Here is a 26,296-nt window from a genome sequence, read left to right as displayed (position 1 = left end):
TCTATGAACGATTTGCGTGTTATTTGTATTTACCTTTCTTATTAAATAGTTACTTCGAGTAAGAACTTTTTCAATTCTAAATAATCATTTCTAAATGATCTTTTTCAATTCTAAATGTCCATTTGCATTCTAAGTTACTAATCTTCTCATGTTCTGTAGAGAGTTCTGGGCTCAGCAAAATGCAATAGTCATGTAATTTTAATGGTGCAGCTTTGGCTGTTCTGTCATAATATTCCCGATATTTGTTGAAAGAATTAACTAAGTTATCTTTGGTTTGACTGAATAATGTCGCCATTTTGCTTTGGATATTGGAAATATAGTCATATTGGCATTGCTGGTGGTATATATTCTTGTTACTGAAGCGTAAATCTAATGGATTTTGCGGTATTCTACCGTGGAAGATGAGAGTTGGAGGGCAAGCTATTGTAGAATGGTAACTAGTGTTGTGTTGAAACACTGCGAAATCTACATATTTATGCCCATCCCTTGGCAGTTGGTTTTCATAAATTCGTAAATAGCGTTTAAGTGGGCCATGGGATCTTTCCAATGCTCCGATTGTTTGAGCGTGTTTAACAGTGGCATGTTCAATTTTAAATTCTAAAAGCGTTGAGAGCTCTTCTAACATTCGCGAAGTAAATTGTGTGCCTTGATCTGTAAGTATGACTATTGGTATATAGGAATGCCGCATAAACCATTGCATAAAGAATTTACAGACTGTTTCAGCTGAGATTGAAGTTAAGGGCTGTGCAAACATATATTTAGAAAACACGTCCATTCCTGTTAGTATATACGAGTAGCCTCCAGACTTTGGTAATTGGCCAACTATGTCAATTTGTAACATGTCTGCGGGTAGGCTTGTATTTGAACTAACGGGGGATAACGGCATAGTTAAGGTTTCGTGTTTTGGAGATTTAGCTTGTAAACATGTGAGGCAATTGTTTATATAATTAATCAAAAATTCTGTGTAGCCCGGGAAATAGAATTTCTTTCGGAACTCGTGAATGGTCTTTTGTATGCCTAAATGTCCCTTAAGCTTAGAGTTATGAATCCGGTATATAAGTTCTGTTCGCAGCTGTTTTGGAATGACAATCTGTTTGATAAAATTTCTTCCTGAATGGTCATAAAATTTTCGACAAATTATGTTTCCATCAATAATTAAACAACTAAGTTGCTTATGATATTTCTGTAAGTCGTACGAACCATACGTGCTTATTGGTGGTTCCTTCTTTTTTGACCAATTCAACGCTTTTTGAATATCTTGGTCCTTTGACTGTTCATTGAACATATCAATTGCTTTTAAGCCTTCACTTAATTCAAATTTATCCAAGGGGTTTTCTTGCGATAATTTGTTGATACTCTGATCTTTCGGCTCAATGAAGGAATTTAGCTCAATTGTACTACAAGTCTCCTCACTGTCAATAGTTATAAGAGGAACGTGAACTGCTGTTGTTAATGTTGTAAGATTATTATCTGGTGTTTGTGCTAGTACTTCAACTTCAATGTCTCTTATAGGAATTGGATCGCTTAGCTTCAGCTTTAACTTGGTGTTAGGGTTAACATGAATGCGTGACAGATAGTCTGCGGCTGCGTTAGCTTTTCCAGAAATATGTCCTAATACAAAGTTAAAAGATAATACATAGTCAACAGCGTTCCATAAGTTTCCCGGTAATTTCTTCGTCTGAAAGAAACGTGTGACACTTTTGTTATCTGTTTGGACTATTACTGGTTTTGTTGATACTCCCCATATGTAGTGCTCGAATGACTCAAAGGCTAAATATATTCCGAGGAATTCTTTGGCATATATTGAGTGTTTAAGTTGCGCTGGCGAAAACAAATGGGAGCCAAAAGAAACAGGTGCGTAAGTTTTATCCTTGTTTAATTCTTCACATTCTAAATTGTCTTTGATTAATAAGATAAAACCTGCTGCGTAAAAGCTGGCATCACAAACGATTATGAACTGGCAACCTGGTTGAGCTAAATTCAACGACATTAAACAAGCTTTAATTAAGTCATTGGTGTGGCCAGAGTGTGGCCAGAGATTCATGATGGTTGTTCGTAATGTTAAATTCACTTTCTTTTCGTAAAAATTTGAAGAAAGGATGCAATTTAAGTGCAAGATTTGGTATAAATTTTTGAAAATATTGCATGAATCCAATCAATCGACGAACTTGTTTTATGGTTTTTGGCATTCTAACATTTGCAAGGAATTTTTCAACTTTCGGTTTATTAGGACTAATGCCAGCGGCTGATATTTCATGTCCAAGAAATCATATTTTTGGAATGCCAAATTGGCATTTTTCGATTGACACTTTAAAACTTAGACTTAGAATGCAGCGGAAAATTTGTTCTAAATTATCGATCAACGTGTTTCCATCGTTTGCACCACTTCCCAGGTCATCGAAATAAACAAAACACTTATCACTAGCAACACATGACTGTAAATGTTTGCTCACACAAGAACTGAATGCTGTTGGTGATCGGCTGAGTCCTTGTGCTAGTCTTTTGAACGCAAAGGTTCTACCTCCAAAATTAAATGCCAGTAGTTGCACACTCAAATTATCCGCCATTTGCATAGAGAAATAGGCTTGGCTGCAATCCATTTTTGCGAAGATCGTTTTTCCTGCTAGATGCGCTGTCGCTTCGGCCATTGTTGGTATAGGATAATTATTATTGTTATAATCATGGCGTAGCAAGTGGTTTATACGTCTAAGGTCAATTAAAATTCTGAGTTTTCCCGAAGATTTTTTTTGTGCAAATATTGGAGACGAGTAACGCGAGAAAGGTAGAGTAGTGATAATATCGTAGTACTGCATCAGAGCTAACTCTACAATCAGTTCGTCTCTGAGATGTATTGGTGTTGCTGGGTTTGGTGAGTAAATTGGTCTATTGTGCTCCGGTGTCAGTTTAACTGGACAGTCCGTGTTTTTTCCAAGGTCCAATCTATGTCTAGCAAATATTTTATGGTATTTGACCAACAAATTTTCCATATGTTTCTTTTGGTCATGCGAAAATATCGAGTCAGTCCAATCAAATTTGGAAAGAAACTTAGTTCTATTTTCCTTATCTACTGTCGGATCGAATTTTTCATCCTGTCGTAATTTCACAATAGTGTCGTAAATTATTTTCCAAACCCCTGTAAGTTTTGAATTTTCATGACAGTTCTCAGGTGTTGGGAACCAAAAGTTATCTGTAGGTATCCATGTTCTAGAACTTCTTTTGTTATTTTCGTTGAAAATTTTGTTTTCTGTAATCGACGATATAATTGATGGTTCAATAGGATGTATATAGTTTGCTTGATTTGGCGTTAAGAAAATGAACTTTGCTATTCGAGTTCGTGGGGAAATAGTAACAGTGAAAGGGTTCAGGTTCAGAATACCAATTTTCGTTCTTCGTTGTGAATCAAGTTTGTTTATTGAAGAAGTGGCACTTAGGCTCGATTTTTTCTCGAATAAAGAAGACGGCTCAATTATTCCAATGGCATTCTTAAATGCGATATCTGGTTTGAGAATCGAGACTTCGACAATATCTTGATAATTTGGCTTCAGTGTTATTTTACTTATAGTAATAAGTACTTGCTGTCTTGAGTTTTCTTGGTTACCTATGGAGTTGAGACTCAAGGTAACATCTGGAAAATATAAAAGTTTCTTTGAGGGATCAATAACAATTTGATTTTTGATAAAGAATGGGTTACCAAGAATAGCAGTACTCATTTGGTCAAGAACGAGAAACTCTTCGCTATAGGTATTCAACCCAACATTTAATTCAATAAGTACTTTTCCTAGTACTCTGACTTTTTTGCCATCAGCCACATAAACTTTTTCAGGAAAATTCTTCGGTAATTTAGTAACACATGCTGGTTTATTTAGAGTAATTTTTTGTAGTATAGTTTTTGAAAGTGCACTTGAGAATGCCCCAGTGTCAATTAAAATTTTAAAGCAATATCTTTGAAAGTGTAATGGTAAATAGAAAAGATTTGTACCCGTTATCGGCACTGAATTATAACTACTGTTAGCTAGTGCTGTAAGAAAAGGCTGCTGCTGCGTAATTAGTTTTTTGGGATTGTAGCGAATGGCACATGCGTTCCTCGCTGTGGTACTGGTTTGAACCAACACTGACTCTGTATGTGGCCTGGTTGACCACAGTTTCTACAAATAATCGGGCTATATCTGTGATCACGGCCGCGTTGGTTATAGAAACCAATGCCAGTATGACCGAATTGTTGTCGTTGGTAACCTTGGTGGTTCGAGGGTCTGTTATTTCCGCGGTTTGAATTAAATTGAATTTGTCGTCGGCCTCGAAAGCTACCTCTATGAAAGCCTCTACTGTTTGACCGGTCGACCGAGATTTGCATTTTATTCATTTGCCTGCCGAGTTCTCTTTGACTAGACGCTAAATTTTTATTAGCAGCCGCGATGTTGTTCAATGCTGTTGCAAGGCTACTTGAGCTATTGTCAGTAATAGAATTGAATCCTGTGGCTTGAGCGTCTTCATCAGGCAAGATGCTTTTTAATGTCAGTCTTTTTGAGACTGATGCACATAGGTCATTTACAGTTGTTGTTTCCGGTTGCATCAGAAGCTTCAATCTTATATGCGTAGGCATTCCCGAAATGAATGCGTCCCTTAATCGCCTTGTTCGTTCTGCTGAATAGTCGTTTCCTCCGGAGTCTGCAAATGCTATATTAGCAAGTCTTGTGATGTCTGTCAGAAAGTCTTCTGGCGTCTCTTTTGATTGATTAAACTTTCGTTCTTGAAATTTTAATTTGTAAAGCTCCACTCTATTTGCGCTCAAATATCGGTTTTCTAGTGACAGTAACGCATTATTAAGTGTGTTTTTGTTGGCAGTTGGTAATTCCAGCAAATAGTTTAGAGCACCGCCTTGCAAATGAAGTTTTAAAAATCCAACCTGTTGGGCGTTTGGTACTTGAGCGAGGGCGATGGAAGATTCCAGTTGCTCGCGGAATACTCTAAAGTCTTCTGTAACAGCTCCCGTGAATGGGGTCAAGCCGACGCTTTGTGGCGCTGCTGCTGGTGGAGGTGGAGCAATTCCTCGAATCGCTGTTGCAATAGCATTTGCAGCTGCTGCAACATCTGCCATGTTGTCAAGATTGTAACTTAAAGCTCAAAAAGACAAATTTTTTCTAAAAGTTCCGGGATGGGTCAATGTAAGAATAATTTAAGTTGTAAGATATTGATATCAAAAAATGTATAGAGCATATAAGAAACCAATATAAATTAGGGAAAGTTGGTAGGCAAGGAAAATTAATTAATCAAGTTTGAAGCACATTTGAGGGTTTAAATGAATTGTTATGTTGGCTCAATCCAGCCCCGATAAAATTGAATTAAAATCCGGGCAGGTATTATCTGTAAAATAGAAGCATTTACGATTGTCGATTGTATAAATTAAATCCAAGTTTGTTGAGGTAGAATTGATTATGTAACTGTTTAATAGAGCTTCTTTATCGCCAATTCGAATTCTAAGCTTTTTTCGCCTCACGCTCACAGTTTTAAACATTTTAAAAAAAAATTATATATAATAAAGCTATACGTTCTTTCGAAACAAATAAACAAGTTTTGAATTGTTTAATGTATATTATCTTTCTGCTCTTTTCCTGTCACCATCTTCTATCACTATTAATTCTATGTTATATAACTTTTCAGATGCAGGTTCTGAGCAGATTCCCTCTAATTCTCTCAATTTCAAAACATCTTTTTGCAACTTTATTCTAACACTCTATCTCTCCCAACTCTTTCATGCAACTTCTTCAATTGTTTTTGTAAGTCAATCTAATAAACCAATCACAATCCATTTCTAAATAGCTACAAATTCATTTTACCATATCAGAATTTCAACCAATACAAAAGTGTAATTCATATCAAATCTGGATTTGGAATTTGTATATGACAGTTAGGACCTGCTTTTTCACCAACATCGGGACGTCCTTTAATCACCTGGAATCTTCATGAGTCTATAAGGACAAAAAAATTGTTCTGGGACCAAAAATTTTTTCTATCAAAAGGCAAAACTCGTTTGTTAGATTAGCGATACTAGATTGGAATGAACTACCAAGCGAAATTAAAATCAAACAAGACAAAAACTTTCCCCAAGCAATTTAGAACTTTCTTCTCAGCTTACAAAAGGAACCCTTTTTTGTGGAAGGTTACTTGTTCATCATGGTGTGACTTTAAATTTGGAAAATGAATTAGAACTACTGTTTACTGGTTGGGTTGACTTAATAAACTTAATTACTTTTCATTTTGAGATATGCGACATAATTTGAATTTAACTCAAGTTTTCTGTTATAATATGTAAATAATAAATCCATTTAAATAATTACACTGCCGGACTAATATGAATTGTAATCGTTGATGTGGATCGGAATTCAGTGTTTTTTTTAGCTAAATTTGATAGCCAAATTGTCACCAATAAAGCTCCGTTGCAAGAATCAGCAGGCACTCGCTTGCAGTCGCGGGAAAGTATCTCACAAGGTGATCCTTGTCCCATTTATGATATATCCCTACTTTGATTGATTGAGCTTATGCGAAAGATAAACGGAACTAAATAAAAGCACGTGAACGACAGCAGTTCGTAACGAATATTGCAGAACCTGCTGAAATTCGTCGCGGATGTATTCGATCATGGTAAGTTTTTCAGAATAAGTGGTCCAAAAAGCCAATTGCTTGTAAGGGAAAACTCAAGTTCCAGAGCTCGTGAAAATTTAAGAGGAACGGGTGCCGATATTTATGATGGTTGCCGTGCTCTGGGATCAGTTTTTTGCAGTGAAGATTTGCGTGAATCCTCCCTAGGACTAAATCGCGAAAGTCTTCGGAACCTTCAGAAACTTCGAAAAATGAGAAACATCTTCGCAAAAGGAATACTCATAATTCAAGAGAAGTGTTCAGCAAACTTTTTCTTCGCTTGCCCGAACAACTTCTAGCGCTTAAAACGTTTTTTTGGACGCAGAGTAATTATTCGAAAATTCTCGTTGCTATCGTGTGTTGACACGCCCGTCATCGACTTCGCATGCTAATTGTTTTCTGACGAGCGGGGATGGTGGATTAAACACCACGGAGCCAATTTAATACGACACTAATTACATTGCTTCGATCGGTGCTGTCATGTCGCTTGGAAAGAGATTTCACGAAAATCCACCTCATGCAGGATAGGATTATGCATATTGAACTGAACGCTCAAATTAGGCTCGCAAGGCGAACGCAATGCTCAATTTTGGCTCTAAGTGGATTGAAGCTCGCAAAAAACTTATTATCAAAGCATTAACTGAAGCCAATCTTTACATTGTTGGCTTGACATTTTATAATTGAGCCTGCCTTGCCGCTGAAAACGTACAGTTTCACCTTGACAAAATTGGAAATTAGCGACAGTTTGGGCATTCGGTACTCTCTTGAAGCAAAAAATACAGCTATTGACTGACTTTGTGGGTAAAAGTTCTCACTAAACCCTGCTCTCCACTGCAAAGGGGTCGTAATACCAACAAGCGTTACAGTGAAACTAGGGACGCGTTAGCGAAAATGCATGTCGTTGACGGTGAGGGTTTTGTTTTAACAAGTTTACGGAAAGTGATGGTGACGATCGACTTGACATCAAAACAAAAGCCTTGTGGTGGTGCCAATCCAGCAGAGCTTTCTTAGGCGAGAACAATTTTACTCTGTCGACCAAGTCGCGCCAAAGAAGCTTAGGAAGCATACATATTTCCCGAGGCAATTATAAAATCTTAAATATCAAAAGAAGCAGTTTTGTTCCGCTAGCGTTTTCCTGCATGCGAGGCGCATACATTCAGACGAAGATTAAATTGCGCGATTAACATTCAGACGCGATTAAATTAAAGTACACCTCGTAATTATGCAAATATGCCATAATGGTGGCTATTATTTTTCGGAACGGTTTTTCAACATGAGCGTATCACTTTTACAGAGGAACTTGGGAGCGTTTGAAAATTCTTTTTACATCTCCGTTAATTATAATAATTTGTTGGTCTGATGTATTTTGTTTAAAGTATATAGTTAACTAGTGATCATATAGCTTAGTGATCATATAAAGTACACCCCGTAATTATGCAAATATGCCATAATGGTGGCTATTATTTTTCGGAACGGTTTTTCAACATGAGCGTATCACTTTTACAGAGGAACTTGGGAGCGTTTGAAAATTCTTTTTACATCTCCGTTAATTATAATAATTTGTTGGTCTGATGTATTTTGTTTAAAGTATATAGTTAACTAGTGATCATATAGCTTAGTGATCATATAAAGTACACCCCGTAATTATGCAAATATGCCATAATGGTGGCTATTATTTTTCGGAACGGTTTTTCAACATGAGCGTATCACTTTTACAGAGGAACTTGGGAGCGTTTGAAAATTCTTTTTACATCTCCGTTAATTATAATAATTTGTTGGTCTGATGTATTTTGTTTAAAGTATATAGTTAACTTTTTTAGGTATTATTTATAAAATATTTGAAAAGTTGTGAATCGGTATTTATCAATACTTGAGACATATTAATTAATTTTAGGCAGCATGTTAATTAAGAACCTACGGATATTGGCATGTTTGCCAAAAGAAGCTATGATGAAGAAAAAATCTGGATTATCGACAAAGTTAGTTATTATTGTTTCTAAGAATGTTGAAGTTAACGGAACAACTTTCTTTTTAGACTGGAACCAATTGGAATATTTGAACCCACCTGTGATGACAGTAATTATTCAACGGGACAAGTTAGTGGCAATTAACTGTTGGATGCAAGTGTTTTAATGCTTCACTTTCATTTGATGCTAATTTATTTCAGTTGTTTTTGCACAAAGTGTTTGGCTATAGAGGCATAATTTTGACGCCATGGGAGGTGAGAGTTTTCGACAGAGATGAAACTCTTGCTCAGTCTTACAGAACTGCTCCCGCTAGTAGCTCGAAAAGGTTTGTAGAGCTATCAATCTTGGGAATTTTATTCTTATAATGGACGTTTTAGTTAGTAATTTCTTGTTTACAGCAAAACAGATAGATCAGCCAATACAGACGACAGTTTAGGTGACAATATTTTGCATTTAAATGGTAGTGCTACATATCATCAAACAAATAAAACAGCGCTCCCTCAGACAAAGACACGACTCTACTACTCGGTGCTAATGGACGAACGTGACTGGAAACATGTGGTATGGAGAACTTTATTTTAATGAAACTTATCATTTTTTCGAAGAAAATTATCAATTAAAAGCAATGCCTTCACCTAAAATGGTAGTAAACTCCTATATACATGTATATATTTTGAATGTGGTCAAGCATCAAAGCATCCTATGCGAAGTAAAGAAAAGATAATTCAACAGGAATGAGAAAAGATGCACATGGCTCTTTTAAATCAGAATTTATGAAGAAATCATCAGCTAATTTAAGAATACAACCGCCCCCTCTTCTATTATTGAGTAAGAGTATTGCTTTTCTACTCTTCCGGAGGCCTGGATGACAAAATAGTGTCTCCAATACTGATTAAGCTGTTTATTACTAAGGACGATTAGCTTCATTACAATTTGGGGTTTTCTCTTAAATTAGCGGGCGCTTTTGTCTTACGCTTTCCGCCTTGTGATCTTAACCTCGGGCTTCGTCAAGAAATAGCGTTATAGTGATCGATCGTCGCTGTTGCGTTATAGTGATTGATCCATCATTCACTACGCTGGTCCGAGATATTTCTGTCGTCTGTGTTCTTAATCTTACAAGACACCTCTCAGTGGTCATTTCTGAAATGCATGAAGTCTTGCGTAGTTCCGTAGTTTCACAAGCATAAACAAAGATGGATCGGGAAAATAAGTTTTTAATTTTGCTTACATCTGTCTGGCCAGTCTTTTAGGCATGCCGAAAGCTTTTCTTGCCCTACAATGCAACTGTTCACACTTCATGAGTTAGCATCGCTACACACAAAGCTATTTATGTTGCTTTTCAGAATCTTTATTTGCAATCATGTTTGTTGCAACATCTTAGATCCTTTTGATCAGAGATTACGTAGACATCTAATTTATATTTAAGTATTTTAAGACCCTGCAAAGCTTAACCCTTTCGACCTGGTTGAATCAGCGTAAAAGGAAATTTAGACTAAGTTGGACTAAATGATGTACTAATCAAAAAAGAGATGTAGGCGTGGTGAAAAAAATGAAAACTGGCATGGTTGAAACAAAGGTAAAATGATTGACACTTTGTGCCTTGGAATTAATGTCGCCTCTAGGAAATCATCTGCATTTCAAATTGTTCTCAGTAGTTTGAAAGCCGTTCAGTTAGAAATTGTTAGAATCCTAATAAAACAACCTAGAAAATACCAAAATTTTATGCGTCATCTGGCATTAACGCATTGCAAAAACAAAATTTGGCCCAATAAACTTAAGTCTTTTTGATTTTTTTTCTGCTAAAAACAAGTAATAATTACTAATTCTTTTTATGCTAATTTAACCATTTGAAAAACCTAAATTATCGGATCTATTAGAGACCTAAAGAAAAACAAAACCGAAGTAATGGTAATTTCCAAGGAACCAGAAAAGTGCTCAATATATTTGAATGAAGAAAAGATAAATCAAACAGAAACCTTCACTTATCTTGGGACGCTTGTAACCGAAGATGGAAAATGTATAAAAGAAATAAAGAGTAGAATAGCCCAGTCAAAAACTGCCTTCACTAATTTGAAAAAGATCCTGACAAACAAAAAAGTTCCTTTCCAAACTAGATTTAGGGTTTTACGTTGCTACGTCTGGCCGGTACTTTTGTATGCATGTGAAACGTGGACACTCAATTTTGAGTCGAAGAAGCTCCTTGAAAGTGTTGAAATGTGGTATCTCAGGAAAATGGAGCGCACATCATACACAGCACACAAAACCAATGAATTTGTTTTAAGTAAAACCCAGAAAAACCGGATGATACTGAGAGATATTGAAACTAGGCAACTTAAGTTTTTTGGACATGTTGTCAGAAAAGGCGAATTGGAAGAAAGCATTCTTTCCGGATGCATCAACGGAAAAAGATCCAGAGGAAGAAATAGAAAGACATATCTGGATGGTATCTCGGAAAAAGTAGGAAGAAGTCGAGCCGAGTGCATAAGAATCGCAAGGAAACGAGAAGAATGGAGACTTTTATGGAAAGCTTATGTCTGTGACCAGACACGGCACTAAAAGAAGAAGAGACCTAAAATTATATCGCGCTAAATTAGATTTGCAAACAATGTGGGACGGGCATAAACTCGCATTTCATGAAGGATTGGAACAAAGAAACCGCACCGATTTAAGCTTTGTTTCTATTTTTTTTTCAGAAATACCGTACACAGACAGAGGGTGTGACTTTTTTGCACGAGAGTGAAGAAAATTCTCCATTTTTCACTATTCCGGGACTGGACTATGTCTCACACACTGACATCATGCCATACTCGTCCTTGTCAGTAAAACCAATTCAGCACAACTTGCTGGACAAGTTCATCTCATACGAACCTACTACAGGTATTTGCATCACTACATATCTTTTCACGTAGTTAAGGTTGTGATTTTTTAAGTTGTAATAATAAAGTATGTAGCAGGTTACTACGTAGCTGTCTTGGTTTTACAACCGTGCTCTTACAGCTCTACTTAGACAATCTTTCAGGACCTTGACTCCTAATCCAGAACAGTTTCTGCCATATTGATGACACAGAGCGTTTATTTCTGGTAAAATGAACGTGTCTAATTTAAAATAAAATGACTGTTCGACCTTTTATAAAGGTATGCGAACCATAATCAAGCAACATAAACGATAGTCAGCTGAGAAATGTTTACTCCGATTGCAATGAGGAACAAGATTAAAGGAAAGTTTTACCAATTAGAGTACGTAATATAGAATACAAATTGACAATTTTCAATTTCATTTTAGTGAATGATTTTATTAAAGGCCGCTCAACGATGTGTATCGTAACCATTACTGGCGACATGATGGTGTTTTTTAATAGCCGCCCTCATCTTCTCAGCCGGCTATTATAGCGCTCCTATTTTTTTTACAATTCAAATAATTTGAATTGTATTGGGGCGCTGTTTTTTTTAAGATCTGTTCGCACATTTTCATGATTTTTGAAGTCAAATTGGAGTAGTGATTTTGGTCACGCCGAAACAGGAAGTGGAGCGAAAAAGCGAGTGGTTTTGCGGCGTGAATTTTTTGCTCTAAATTTAAAGTAGAGTGAGAAAACGGTGTTTGAACAAAAATTCGCTTTCTCGCTAGTGGTTTTTTGTTCACATGCGGCAATTTCACTTTGATTTTTACTGTTTTTTTTATTTTTTTGGGTCGGATTTTTTTCTAAATGGTTTTCCCAATCCATTCATAGTCCGTTCTAGGTCTAGTTTTCTGTTTAGTCAATGAAAATTCTTTGAATTGTACGTCAGGACTTGTCCTGCTATGTTTTTTTTAAAGATCTGTTCACACATTTTCACGATTTTGAAGTCAAATTGGAGTAGTGATTTTGGTCACGCCGAAACAGGAAGTGGAGCGAAAAAGCGAGTGGTTTTGCGGCGTGAAATTTTTTTGCTCTAAATTTAAAGTAGAGTGAGAAAACGGTGTTTGAACAAAAATTCGCTTTCTCGCTAGTGGTTTTTTGTTCACATGCGGCAATTTCACTTTGATTTTTACTGTTTTTTCGATTTTTTGGATTGGATTTTTTTTAAATGGTTTTCCCAATCCATTCATAGTCCGTTCTGGGTCTAGTTTTTTGTTAAGTCAATGAAGATTCTTTGAATTGTACCTCAGGACTTGTCCTATGTTTTTACTTCGTCGAACAAAAAAATGTTTCGCTTTACCTCATTTTTGCGCGTTTTCAACATTTTGCGTGAAATCTTTTTGACTTCTCTAGGCTAGTTTCTCTCTTCTCTCATTCTGTTAAAAGTGATTTTCAACATCAGTTGCTCAGCAAAGGATTTCAAATTGAAGAGAGTCAGTATTAAAAAAAATCAAAGTCAGAAATAGAAACGGGATAAACCCATAAAGCCCAATTTTAGATGCCCGCTATTTGAACTTCGTTCCTATAAGTTTAGTTACCATCTCTAATGCTTATTGGTATTGATAGTAGCCCCTGTAGCCTCTCTCTAAGAAACAGAAGTATGTTCAACGACGAAATGCCATCAAAATAAATCGGACTTGAAAAATGTTTTTGTACAAAAATCTTTTTTGTTCAATATCTTCTATTCTTTCGGTCCCAATCATGCTTATTGGAAACAAAGGCGGCTATTTTACGGCAATCTGCCGGGTATGTTTTGTTATTTCCGATTTCATTCATTTTCAAAGCCAGGAGAACCAAATTGCGGTAGTCATATCATAGGATAGTGGTAGTGGACAAGACATGAAATAAAACTTTTCCTGCCTTGTGGAATTCCGAACCAAATTGCTTGCAAGTATTTTCTTTTCAAATCCCAAAACGCAATGGTCGTGGGGCGAAATTTTTTTCTCAAACGTTTTTGGGAAACAAGCAGGGTTTGACTGTACTCGTGTAGGATAAAATGCACGGAAAAAAGTTTTTTGCAAGTTTAGCCCCACCTCCTCAAAAGAATTAGTCTTTTTAAAGGGGGCGGCTAACCACACTAACAGCTAATTCGGATTAATAGTCGCCCTAAAAATGAATTTTTTTGAGTTGCTTTCCTTCCAAATACTTAAAAACATCCTTACAGCCAAGATGACAAATATTTTTGCAACCACAGACCAATAAAATAAACACTAGAGGCCTATTAAATAGAATTAATTTAATATTTTACGAATACTTCTGGATTACTTTCTTTGCTGTAATGTTTGAAATTACAATAGTAATTACTTCATATAGATCCTTTAGCGGGAGCGTTCAGTGGCGTATATTACTGCGGCAAGTGGAAGCTGTTGCTCTCTTCTTTTTAATGAAAAACTCGTTTGTTGGTAAAGGTCAAATTATATCCGCATTATCATTGTACGTTGCTATTGGGCAAACATTGCGGTAGAAAGGACCTAATTTTGTAACTTCTCATCTCTTTGGCGTCTTTCTATGTATTAACTTAATAAGGTAAAAAATTATTTTTTGATGTAAATTATATACACGATTTCAATGTGTTCAGAACCCCCTTTCGTGGCAAGACATGCTCTGAAGGAGTGGACTGCGAGAAACAAGTTTTGGTTGGAGCCCACAGACGTCTACAAAGAGACGACCAACGACATCAGAGTCACTGTCATCCCCTTTTACATGGGTAAGTTTTGTAAATAGCAAATGTGGTTAAAAGAACGGCCCTTTCATTATCTAATTCAGTCAAACAAAACAGAATGCCAAATCAGCGAGATATTCAAGACAAAATTTGAAATTATCAGAACTATTTTGTCTCCTTTTCACAGTGCGGTTTATTAACACCAATTACATACCTTATGAAAATTGTAACATGCCACTATGTCGAACATGCTTGTGCGACATGGGTGGGGGGGGGGGGGGCTTGATGGTAATTGATATTTTATTTCGCTCTTTTATGTTGTGTATTGAATGTCACACATGCTATGGGTGGTCTTGCCTTTTATGATGCTCTAAAGTCTATTCGCAAAGTGAAATCACACTTAATTTGATCACACAATCTAATGAGGACCAAAGTTTTGTACACCGAGGGGTGGGAAAGAAACGGTTTTGTGAGCACCAAATGAGTAACTTTCAGGTTGTAAGAGGAAACCGAGCAGTGGTGATTCAACAGCAAACAACTCGACTCTTGCCCTGCATAACTACAGTGGGGCTGTGCAGCAATACTGGTGGAGGTACTGCATCCGTCTGGAAAATATGGGAACTCACAATGTGCAGCTGTGTGAGCGAAACTGGCGCATATTTTCCATGAATGGAAGTTTGGAAACTGTGCGTGCGAGAGGCGTCAATGGAGTGGTCAGTAGTTCTTGTTATTTGTTCTGAAACTAATTTTGTTTTGAGTATTTTAGTCCTGTTAATTTTTATGCGATTTTTTGAACGACTGATTTTTTTCTGACTACTTTTCATGCGATTTTCTCACGTTAGACTTCTTGATTTTGCGTGCTAAATTGCGGGTTAAAAATATGATCAGTCAAAAAACTCGAGTTTTTGATGTCAGTGGGGAGTCGAATTAGAGTAGTGTTTAATAACCGCCCTCATCTTCTCAGCCGGTGCTCCTAATTTTTTTACAATTCAAAGAATTTGAATTGTATTGGGGCGCTGTGTTTATTTTAAGATGTGTTCACACATTTTTCAATGACTGATCTTTGAAAACGGGATAAACATGTAAAGCCCAGCGGGCATTAAGTTTCATTAGAGGCCCAAAGTGGACGTTAGTAGTCCTTTAAGTGTTGCAGCTGCGGGGATGGCCTCAATTCAAGGTTAAAAGGTCATTTTTATGAGTTTTGGGCTCAAAATGGTGCAATTTTTCATGTTTTTTGTGAAATTTTTTGCTTGATTAGTCTTAGGTTGAAGTTTTAAAAAGTTGATGAAGGCCTTTTGCGAGACAAAAGTATTTGTTATGACCATTTCATGAGCTATAAGTTTTGGCACTACAAACACAAACACACAAAATGATACTAGTTTTTGCAATTTTTTTCAAGTTTTTTTTTGATAAAATCTGCAATTTTTTTTAGGTTTCCTGAAGTTTTTGTCAATTTTTGTTATTTGTCCATTCTCAAGCGCCAGGAAACCTTTTCCACGGTCTAAAAAAGTTACTGCATAGTTGTTAGTTTCAATGAATTTGTTTTCAACAATTTAACCTTTCGAATTTTGAAAATTTTGTGATAAAACTGACAAGTTTTTTAAGTTTTTTCAAAACATTTGTGTCTTTTTCAGTTTTTCTTGCCTGAGTAGCCAGATAACCTCATACAGGGTTCGATAGTATGTCATTATATAGTTGCTAGGGGGATAATTGGATGGTTTTTACATTTTAATAGAACGAATTTCTCTTTTTTGAAATTTGTAATTTTTTAAAGAAATTATTGCCTATCGATCTTGAACTAATTAATTTTTTAAGGCTTCGAATTGGTTTACTGGAGAGCCTCTAGAGACACTAGAATTATTTCTTAAGAAATGATTCTTAAGATATTAATATCACGATTTTCGGAAACATTTCATTAAAATTTCAATTGATATCATTTTTTTTTAATTTTTGAAAATTTTCGAGTTAATCGATCTTCAAGGGCCAATGAATTTTTTCAGGCCTTGCTGATATAAAACTGCACAAAATTTGGTTTTGAACATATCTTTGAAATAGGTATATTTAAAGTGATCAAATTTTGCCTTAGGGGTAAAAGCTTCAAAGTAGTTGTTCGATTGTTCGTTTCTCAATTTTTTGAGATGGCTTTGTTTGTGTTTTGGCTGGCATCGTTGAATTGATCTGCTGGTCAGGTAGAGTAATTTTAAGTTTTTCATTCAATTCTTTGAATTATATTTCAGGGCTTGTCATGCGATGTTTTTTTACTTCGTCGAACTTTTTTTCGCTTTACCTATTTTGCCTCTTTTTCGACATTTTCCGTGAAATCTTTTTGACTTCTCTAGGATAATTTCACTCTTCTGTCATTATGCTCAAAGTCTTTTTAACAGCAGCTGCTCAGCAAAGGATTTCAAATTGATGAGAGTCAGTATTAAAAAAATCAAAGTCAGAAATAGAAACGGGTGAAACCCATAAAGCCCATTTTTAGATGCCCGGTGCTTGAACTTTGTTTTCATAAGTTTTAGTTACTATATGTAGCGCTTATTAGTATTGATACTAGACCCTGTAGCCTCTCACTGAGAGACAGGAGTATGTTCAATTACATAATGACACCAAAATAAATCGCACTTAAAAATGTTTTTATGCAAAAATCAATTTCTGTTGATATTTTCTTTTCTTTCAATCCCAATAGAGTTATGGAAATCAATGGCGGCTATTTTCCGGCAATCTGCGGGTATGTTTTTAGTTACGCTGCACTAGTAAAGGGAGCGAGAAAGTGCAGGTTTGGAGCATAATTTTTCGAAAACCTCTGTAGTGGAATGAGAAATCGGTGTATGCGCAAATTTTTGATTTTAGAAATAGGGAAATTTTACTTCTTTTTAGTTGCTCTTGAACGAAGTCCATAGCAAATATTCTAAACGTGTTGGTCTTTTTTATGCAAATTTTTTGCTTCACCGTTTTGGCGCTTTTCTGGAACATTCTTTCGACTTCTCAAGTGACTTTTTCACGCTTTTGTTCTTCATTTTTGAGTGCTCTCTATTGCTAAAAAAACGATTGAATCATAGAAACAAGCAGGGTTTGATAGCCGAGTGAGCAGTGCTCATGCTCCTGGATCGGAAGGTCCATGGTTCGAATCCCAGTTTGGTCAACTGTTTTTGCACCCATAAAGAAAAATTGATCTAGGCTACAGCTCCTGAATTAAATTGCATCGCGTGTCATTCAAGAGCAATTCTTCCGACCTTAGTCGGTTTATGTTTTAAGTTTTTTTAATTGCTCTCGAACGAAGTGTGAAGTAACTATTATAAACGTGTTGATCTTATTTATGCAAAAATTTTTGCTTGACCATCTTTGGGCTTTTGTTTTAGAGCATTCAGTGACTTTTTCAAGTTTCACTTTTTCATTTTGGGTGATCTCAATTGCTCTCAATCTGAAATCAAGTTTGTTGTTTATATAAAAGTTATGTTAGTGGTTGAGTACCAACGTGGTTGTAGCCTAGTGGTTAAGATGTCTGACTGCTATCCTGGAGGTCGCGGGCTGGAACCCCTATCAGGTCCCGAGTTTTTGCACCCACAATTTTTTTAAGCTTCACCCCTAAATTAAAGTACCACCCGACTGTCGTTCGAGAGTTAGTTGGTTTCTGTTTAATAGCCGCAAAGCAATAGCTGGGTCTATTGTTGGCCTTCTTGTTTTTTATTTCGTGAAGATTTTTGTTACGACCTTAAGACATTACATGAACGAAAACACACACACACACACACATCACACACGCACGCACGCGCGCACACACACACACTGTTGACATGATCTCTTTCAATTAAAGAGTGAAGTTATTTTTGAGAATGAGTTAAGTCACGTGTAACCAAAAATTTATTCACGCAAATGAACACAAAAACTCGCTCCACTAAGAGTAAAAATTGACGTCACACACGCAATTCAGTTGAAATTACATGAACGAATAAACAAAAAGCAGATTTGAAGTGATTGTAATTTCAACTGAATTGCGTGTGTGACGTCAATTTTTACTCTTAGTGGAGCAAGTTTTTGTGTTCATTTGCGTGATTAAATTTTTGGTTACACTTGACTTAACTCATTCTCAAAAATAACTTCACTCTTTAATCGAAAGAGATCATATCAAGAGAGTGTGTGTGTGCGTGTGCCCGTGCGTGCGTGTGTGGTGTGTGTTTGTTTGTGTGTGTGTGTCACTCTAATTGGTGGTTATTGGAGAGCAGCTATTAAAAGTAACTATTAGTTAAACAGATTCTTTATCAAAATCTAAGTTCTCAGCTTTTAATAAAAAGTTTTTTTGTCTGTTTCTTTTACAATCCTTTTGAGACCGCAGATCTACGAAGCTATTGTTAGTGCTACAAAAATGGCACGGGTGTGTTAAATTGCTGTCGAAACAGGTTTGAAGCAATGACCTGCATGTCTGAGAATTTTTGCTTGACCGTTGTTATAGAACACTTTTTTGATTTCACTCGATTGACCTTTTCATGCTTGATTTTAACTTTCCATGTGCTATTTTTTGTCTAACTAATGACATGTTTTATTAGTTGCTAATTGGCACTTATATTAGTTTTCAAGTAATATCAGCGAATTTTTGTGTTTCGCCTTTATTTTGTCTTGTCAATGAGTTCCATTAATGACAAGTCTGATATTAGGTTGCTAATGAGGCATAAGTTGATCTAATTATTGACGGCAGTTGATAGCAGATGTCATCAGTGGCTTTTCTTACTTTGATATTATTTGATTATTTGTTTTTAGGGATCTTTTCCCTTCGTGCCCCTCAGTACGTTATGCTCCCCGCAGTTACAGAGCACGTGTCATTACTTGGTAATTCATTATGTAGAAGTATGGCACGTGCGTCTTGGGGATGCAAGTAATATGCACCCACTAAGCTGGTGGGGGGCACAAACAGAAAAGATCAGTTTTTAGATATCAGTCGATTTTTGAATTCTCCCTTTATTGCTTTTCGCTTGGGATGAATAATAACAGTTCTCATTGACCATCTAGAGCTATTCAGGTCAATTCATCAGCTTCGGGTTTTAGCTATTTTATTTTTGACTAAGATACAATTTATTTTGATGACGTTTAGTGAATTTTTGAATCTTGCCTATTTTAGGCGATCTTTTGTCCGTTTATCACCTAATTCAATTAATAAAACCTTTTTGATTTGTTAGCTTACCTGTTATGCTGTGGTTTAGATTTTTAGTTTTTGAGTGCAATTATTCTTAGGCCTTTTAGAAAAAAAAAGATTCTCGTTTCTTCCAAGGCCAATTCGAGTTTCTGTTTTTGCCCCTTTTTCACTTTGTCTATGATTAATTTCGACAAGGTTCTAATATGGTGTTCCGATGCGTAGTGTCATTAGTTACGTGACGTTTTGTTAATTTTTATGCGATTTTCAAAACACTAGTTTTTGGAAAATGATATTTTTAAACTGTTCTTTTTTGGACTGTTTTCTTTGTTTTGACTGCCGAAGTTTGATCTTGCTGGGAAAAAGTTGACGCTCAGATCAGTTATTTTTTTATGTGAATGGTAATTCAGACCTCCTTTTGTTTTGCATAAGTTTTGGCTTCTGGGGGCATTAAGGGCTTGTAGAGCCTTACGCCTCACCATTCTGTAAGAATGGGATTCATCAAAACTGTTTTGAGGATACAAATTTATGGTGAGAAGAGCGGTTCTTAATCTTAAAAGTTGGACACCCACCTCAGTCGCCCCCACTCACTCCCTCAGTCCACCCTCCTACAACTGGTGGCTTGGAACCCGTCCAGCCCTTACAACCCTATCTCCATGTTTCACTTGAGAACAATTCGCCCCACGTTAGTCGGTTATATTCAAAGTTTTTCGAGTATGCTGCTAATTGCGATTAGTAGTTAGTTCATTGTCCTTCAATTTAGAGGCTAAATATTCCACAAAACCGCGGACCAGATTAGAATACTTTTTGAGACTTAGAAAAACATTCAGATTTCGTCTATTTTCAATTCATTTCTCTGACTGTTTCAATCCCAAGGTCGGTCAGTGGTCAACGGCGGCTATTTTCCGGCAATCTGCCGTCTATGTTTAATATATGTTTAATCGAGTTGAATATTTCTAACAATCTCGAAAGTTGAAACTGAGTTGTAGCCGGGGTCCTTCAAACACATTTTCGAAATCGCTTTGATATGGCTTTTAGCGTAATTGACTTGAATTGACGTAAAATTTTAGCTTCTTTAAAATTCCAAACCGACGTTCTATTTCATAGAAAAGATCTGGTTTCAAAAAAATGCATTTTTGTATTAATGTTTTGCTTACTGTTCAAACGTTTGGGAAGCTATATGTGATGGTCATTTGCTCTCGAGCGAAGTTTGAGGCAATTATTGTTATCGTTTGTCTTTTTCATGAAAATTCGCCTCTTGACCGTTTTGTCCCCGGATGTTTCTGATTTTTTGTCATAAGAATCGAGACTCTTTTTTATCATACGAAACCAGTAAATCACGCTGGCATTAAGTTGCTGATCACTTCTATCAGAGCAATATTGGGCGCTCTGACGTTCAGCGAAGTTGACGTGGAACCATCGAGGCAAAGATGAATGGCCTAAAGAGGTATTCCGGGAAACTTTAACGAACCCCGCCTTAATTTACACCCAATCCCGCTGCTTTCATCTTCGCCTTTAAAACGTGAGACTCGACTCACGAAAGAGTGCTTAGTTGAACTAAGTGAAAACATGCGAAAATAGTTTTGCATGTTAACATGTGGTATCTGCATTGTTTCTGTAGCTGCGGGACTCAACTGATCGTAGCTATTTCCCGCCCCCGTTTTTGAATTTTATGGGGGGGGGGGGGGGCAGTTATTGAAGTCAATTTAGACTAGATTCAGGACGAAGTAGTGGAAAGATTGAAGAAGTTTGTGGTTTTACTGAGCGAGTTTTTCTTTCCGATTTTTAGTGAGAACATGGCGCAAAATATTTGCGATTTCCGTGACCTTGTTTTTTTTTTCACGCGAGAATTTCTTGTATTTTCAGAGTTTATATGGTATGACATTGACAATTTCAAACAACATCCGTGCAATCTAACAGAACTTTTTGATTCGACTTAGGAGCCATCGTTTATTCTAGACTTTCTCTACATGAATTTTATTCTCTTCTGATTCCCTGACATTTATTTTAAGATCACTTGTAGAGAGGGAACGGTTGTCTTGATAGTCATGTTTATGAGTTCGGAATTTCTTCAGATTGTAATTCAGGTTTTCTCATGCTGTGCTTTTTGGTTTGTTGTATCACGCTCTTTTTCATCCAAATTTTGTCATGCCGCAAGCCTCAAAAGAGTTTTTTGTATTATATCCTTCAATTTAATGTTGCCGCTCTTGGCGTCATTTTCTTAACTAATTGGCAGTAAATTTTGAAGCTGAATTGGATATAATGTTCCTGCTTGACTCTCCAAATGAAATTTTAGCACAGAAGGTCTTTTTCTTAACCCTTTCTTGGTAAATAAAGGACTCCTTTATAACGAATTGTATTAATAATAAGGCATGGTGACTAAATAAAATCCGTGACTTCCAAATAATTTTGGATTTCCAATACCGAATTCGATTTTGATGTCAACCATTGAAGTTTTCAACAAGTTATTGGCAGTATTGTATCCTCGACTACTATTCTTTTTGAGGAAAATTAACCCTTTTCTTTTTATTTGAAAAGAAGCAAATATGGATATAGACTGCTGCTGACGCCTTTAAGTTTAGGTTAGGTGACGCTGATGAAGTCACTGAGAAAGTCTGGCTTTAATCGAGAACCGCGTAGTGGTTCGAGATATTTGCCAGAGTTTCGAAGTGACTTCAGCAGAGTCACGTAACCTATACTTGAAGGCGTCGGCAGCAGTCAAATATCCATATTTGCTTCAAATAAAAGGAAAAAGGTTAATTTTTCTCGAAAAGAATGGTAGTCGAGGATAGAGTACTGGCAAAAACGAGTTGTTGAAAATTTCAATGGTTGGAAAACCTCTCGAGAAGATTGATTGAAGTGAAAAAAGAATCGGATCCCGAATTCTATGAAACTTTGATCGACATCATTTAGTGGGGCTGTAATTAACAACTGTACATTCAATTTCAAATCAAAAGCTCGTTTTTAAATGCTTGAGTACTTTAAGATCTCGCCCTGTATAAAGCAAGATCTGGCATTCTAAAACTTGCACGTGCGTGTTTCAAGCTATGATTGCGGGAACACCTTGCTATAAATAAAACAATTGATTCTCAATATATTCTGCAGCCAATGCGATTTTTGACTGATACATATTTTGAATACGAGTCGAGTTTGGTCAGCGTAGCGACCAGCGAGAAATAGCAATTTTTTTCAAATTTTTAAAGCTTTTTACATTGGTATTAAATTTTTCATGGGAAACTCCCTCGATTCAAATCTGTCTGATGCTATCTTCTACAGCACGTACATCTATTTCGCAGCTATTTAGACTATCTTCGGCAGTGATTTTAAGTTAAAACTTATTCCTTTTAACGGAATGGAATGGAATGGTTCCAGGTGGTTTCACTGTTATATCCATGGAGTTTTAATTTTGGCAAGTGGTCGGGTTTTGTAATTTTGTATCGTGGATCAACTCTTTTGACGCAATATTGACGCATTTTTATAATTAAAATGACTGCAGTTTATAATCCGTCAATGTGGACAGTGTCTTTAATTACTACTAAAAGAAGTGTGTTTAGGAGCCTCTGCTGAGCATGGACATGCCCGCCTTCCAGTACAGCAGCCACGTCAGTCTATATACCCCCTCTGGGCATATGTGGTTAGTAGCCTTAGAGTGCAAGATTCGAAAGTGCTTGTAGTAACGGTTAATTGCTCTCAAACGAAGTTTGTAGCAATTGTATTAGTCCTGTCGGTCTTTTATGCGATTTTTCGCTTACCAATTTTTCGTCTGACGCTTTTGACTTTTCGTCCTCAAAAACTGGATAAACAGGTAGCGGCATTAAGTGCTCTTAGAGCCTTTCAGCTCTGTTTCAGCTCAAACTGTTTTAGAGACTTATACTTATGGTGTGAAGGGCGGCTCTTAGAGGTTGAAGACACCCCACTGTTGACCCCCCCCCCGAACAACCGATCGCGAAAAACACGCAATTGTATAATAATTTTCAGTTTTTAATTGCTCTCAAACGAAGTTTGTAGCAATTATATTAGTCCTGTCGGTCTTTTTTTTTATGCGATTTTTCGCTTGACCAATTTTTCGTCTGACGCTTTTGACTTTTCGTCCTCAAAAACGGGATAAACAGGTAGCGCCCAGCGGGCATTAAGTGCTCTTAGAGCCTTTCAGGTCTGTTTCAGCTCAAACTGTTTTGGAGACTTATATTTATACTTATGGTGTGAAGGGCAGTTCTTAAAGGTTAAGACACCCCCCCCCCCCCCCCCCCCTGTTGACCCCCTACCCCCACTTTTGCCTCAACCCCCCCCCCACCGCGCTGTTGCCCCCCAACCCAGTGCTGCCCCCCATCAGCCCCCGGTGCACCCCCCCCCCCCCCCCCCCCCGTGGCTAGCTACTGACTAAGCCAACCGCTCGCCGGTCGTTTGAGAGCAATTCGCCCGACTTTAGTCGGTTATGTTTTGAAAATTTTGTCATTTTTTTAGTTTAGTTTTTCAGCCCTAGGTGTCAAGGAACATCCTCTGGGGTTTTATAATAGCTTACTGCGCAGTTTCTAGTGGTAGTGGAATGTTTTTAACAATTCAACATCACGAATTTTAGCATTTCTTTTTTTTTAACAAAACTTGCAATTCTTTTTCAATTTTTTTGACATTTATTTTGATTTTCCAGGTTTGTCAGCCTAATAGAAAAAATTACCGTTAGGGTTTGATAATAAGTTACCGGAAAATATTTTTTGGCCATGGATTAGTTTTCAACTTTTATTATGAATTTTAGCAGTTTTTTATGCAACGTGCAATCTTTTTTCAATTTTTCTGAAATTATCATTTTTTTTAGGTTTTTCCAGTCTCAAGAGCCACCTAGCCTCCTCTAGGGTTTGATTATAGGTTACTGCATAGCTTCTAAATATAATGGAATGTTTTTCAAGATTTTAATATCAGCAATTTTTGAAAATTTTGGAAAGTTTTTTTTAATCTTTTTGAATTTTTCTATCATTTTTCCGGCACCAGGGTACTAAGGACCTCCTCCAAGGTTGGATGATAAGCTGTTGCATAGCTTCTAGAGTTAATGGAATGGTTATCATTATTTTAATGACTCCAGTTTTAGCAAATTTTTGATAATATTTAATTTTTTTTCAAAATTTTGAAAAACTAATCATGTTCGAAGTTTATGGATCTTTATGAGTCAGTGAAACTATTTAAAGCTTGAAATAGGGATACGAAATAGTCTCTTGAGACAATGGAATGGTTTTGAAGATTTATTATTTTGAATTTTAGCAAGATTTTGTTAAAATATTTGATTGTTTTCAAAATTTTTGAATATTTTTGTCCTTTTCTAAGTTTAACGATCATTTCTGGCCAACGAAGCTTTTGAAGTCTTGCAGATGAGTTGCTTGACATAATTCCAGAGGCAAAAAACAGTTTTGAAAATTTTCACTGCGAAATCGGGAAGCTTTTCGTTTAAATTTTGCAAGTTGTTGACTCGAATCAAGCTAAAGCTGGCCTCACTAAATCGTGGATAGCTACTGACGAAGCCAACATCTTGCTGGTCGTTTGAGAGCAATTCGCGCTACGTTAGTCGGTTATGTTTTCTTCTTTTACCCTTAAAATTGATTGTGGCGTTTATAAATGAGATTGATCATCGATCACAGTCAGCCAATTTTTAGCGAATGTAGAAATAGACGGATGAAGCAATTAGTACGGTTCGTTTTTTGGAACTTAAGAATAAATTGTCCATTTTCTGTTATCAAGTAATGCAAAGAAGTTTATTTATTGAGTACACAAATATGTACATTGAAATTGAACAGAAGAAACGAGCACACCAGTAGATCGTCAGTTGATCCGTTTTCAGGTGCCTCACAATGTATGGAATATCCAAGATCTGTTTGATGAGGAACACACAAAAGTACTACAATATTTGAACGATAATCATGATTGGTTTGAACAAAAAAAGTTGCATAATTGAGTGTAGGGGACTTAAAATTTTGAGCTTCAAAAATTTTTAAAATTTTTATGCGTACATCGTTTCTCTTCAATGTGATCTTTGCTAAAACCAGTAATTGTATTTGCAAAATAAGTTAACTTTGTTAGTTTACTTCTAAGCAAAAAGGTTGAGAATAAGGATAGGAGAGTTGTGTTACAGGGATGTGTGAACAAATTGTTTAGGGGAACTTTCCGAATCCGAACAAGGTCTGGCAAATCTTTTGATGTGAAGGTCCCACCCTTCACCCTGGAAAGTAAAACAGCGTCTTCTAAAGACTATTCTCCAGACGATGACGGAGGAAGCAGGCCTCCGCCTCCTCCACCGCCTTCCACTTCAGAACCCGACTCACCTGGACCTTGAGTGTGAAGGAAAATAGCGTTTGATGGATGGATTTGTAAACGTAGATGACTTCCGTAACAGTAGTGCTATCGCAATTAACTTATCTGTATAATGATATTACAAGCTGGCATTTGTTTTAATCGTAGTTTGTTAGCCTTTGTAGTGGAGAGATAGAAGTCAAACTATTTAAAGACTCTCGTTTCATCTCAATTTAGCCAGGTATGTACTTAAACGTGCAAAAATCAAAACAGGTATGAATCGTGTCGAAAGTAAGTTCAACCGAACGCCAGCTCCCAATCAAAGGGTTTTTGAGCTGGCTTGGTTTTTGAATCTGTTTTTATAGGAGTTTGCTCTAAGTAGACCGGTAGTATTGGAAAACGATTGCTCGGTGGAAGTGATACACAGTGAATCATTGATTGCCTTTAAAACCTTTTTAAAGGCAAGGTAAGCCACAGTCATAATTAATAGCCGCCCTCATCTCCTCAGCCGGCTATTATTGCGCTCGTATTTTTTTTACAATTCAAAGAATTTGAATTGTATTGGTTCGCTGTGTTTTTTTTTAAGATGTGTTCACACGTTTTTCAATGACTTTGATCTTTCGAAACGGGATAAACAGGTAAAGCCCAGCGGGCATTAAGTTTCATTAGAGGCCCAAAGTGGGCTTTAGTAGTCCTTCAAGTGCGTATAGTGGTGCAGCTGCTGGGATGGCCT

The 26,296-nt window shown here is 36.6% G+C and overlaps 1 protein-coding gene across 1 annotated transcript; it reads left to right on the top strand.

Annotated features, from left to right (window-relative positions):
- The first annotated feature begins 8,473 nt into the window (after positions 1-8,473).
- LOC142352820 (polymerase delta-interacting protein 2-like) lies at positions 8,474-25,778 on the top strand. Its single transcript, XM_075404960.1, has 9 exons — positions 8,474-8,615; positions 8,672-8,732; positions 8,804-8,928; positions 9,002-9,164; positions 11,297-11,480; positions 14,079-14,207; positions 14,658-14,875; positions 22,842-22,921; positions 25,429-25,778. Exons 1-9 carry the CDS (start codon positions 8,536-8,538, stop codon positions 25,604-25,606), a joined length of 1,218 nt encoding a protein of 405 aa, XP_075261075.1. The 5' UTR covers positions 8,474-8,535; the 3' UTR covers positions 25,607-25,778.
- The last annotated feature ends 518 nt before the right edge of the window (positions 25,779-26,296 follow it).

Source organism: Convolutriloba macropyga, chromosome 14, assembly GCF_964194025.1.
Source record: "Convolutriloba macropyga chromosome 14, txConMacr16.3, whole genome shotgun sequence".
Classification (NCBI taxonomy): Eukaryota; Metazoa; Xenacoelomorpha; order Acoela; family Convolutidae; genus Convolutriloba; species Convolutriloba macropyga.
The sequence above is the reverse complement of the archived record's forward strand: the minus strand, read 5'-3'. Positions and strand labels throughout refer to the sequence as shown.

Excerpts from the sequence above, each read along its gene's own strand:
- LOC142352820 (XM_075404960.1), top strand. The coding sequence starts at position 8,536 with ATGTTAATTAAGAACCTACGGATATTGGCATGTTTGCCAAAAGAAGCT. Across the intron at positions 8,616-8,671 it reads AAATCTGGATTATCGACAAA|ACTGGAACCAATTGGAATAT; the intron begins GTTAGTTATTAT and ends CTTTCTTTTTAG. Across the intron at positions 14,208-14,657 it reads TGTCATCCCCTTTTACATGG|GTTGTAAGAGGAAACCGAGC; the intron begins GTAAGTTTTGTA and ends AGTAACTTTCAG.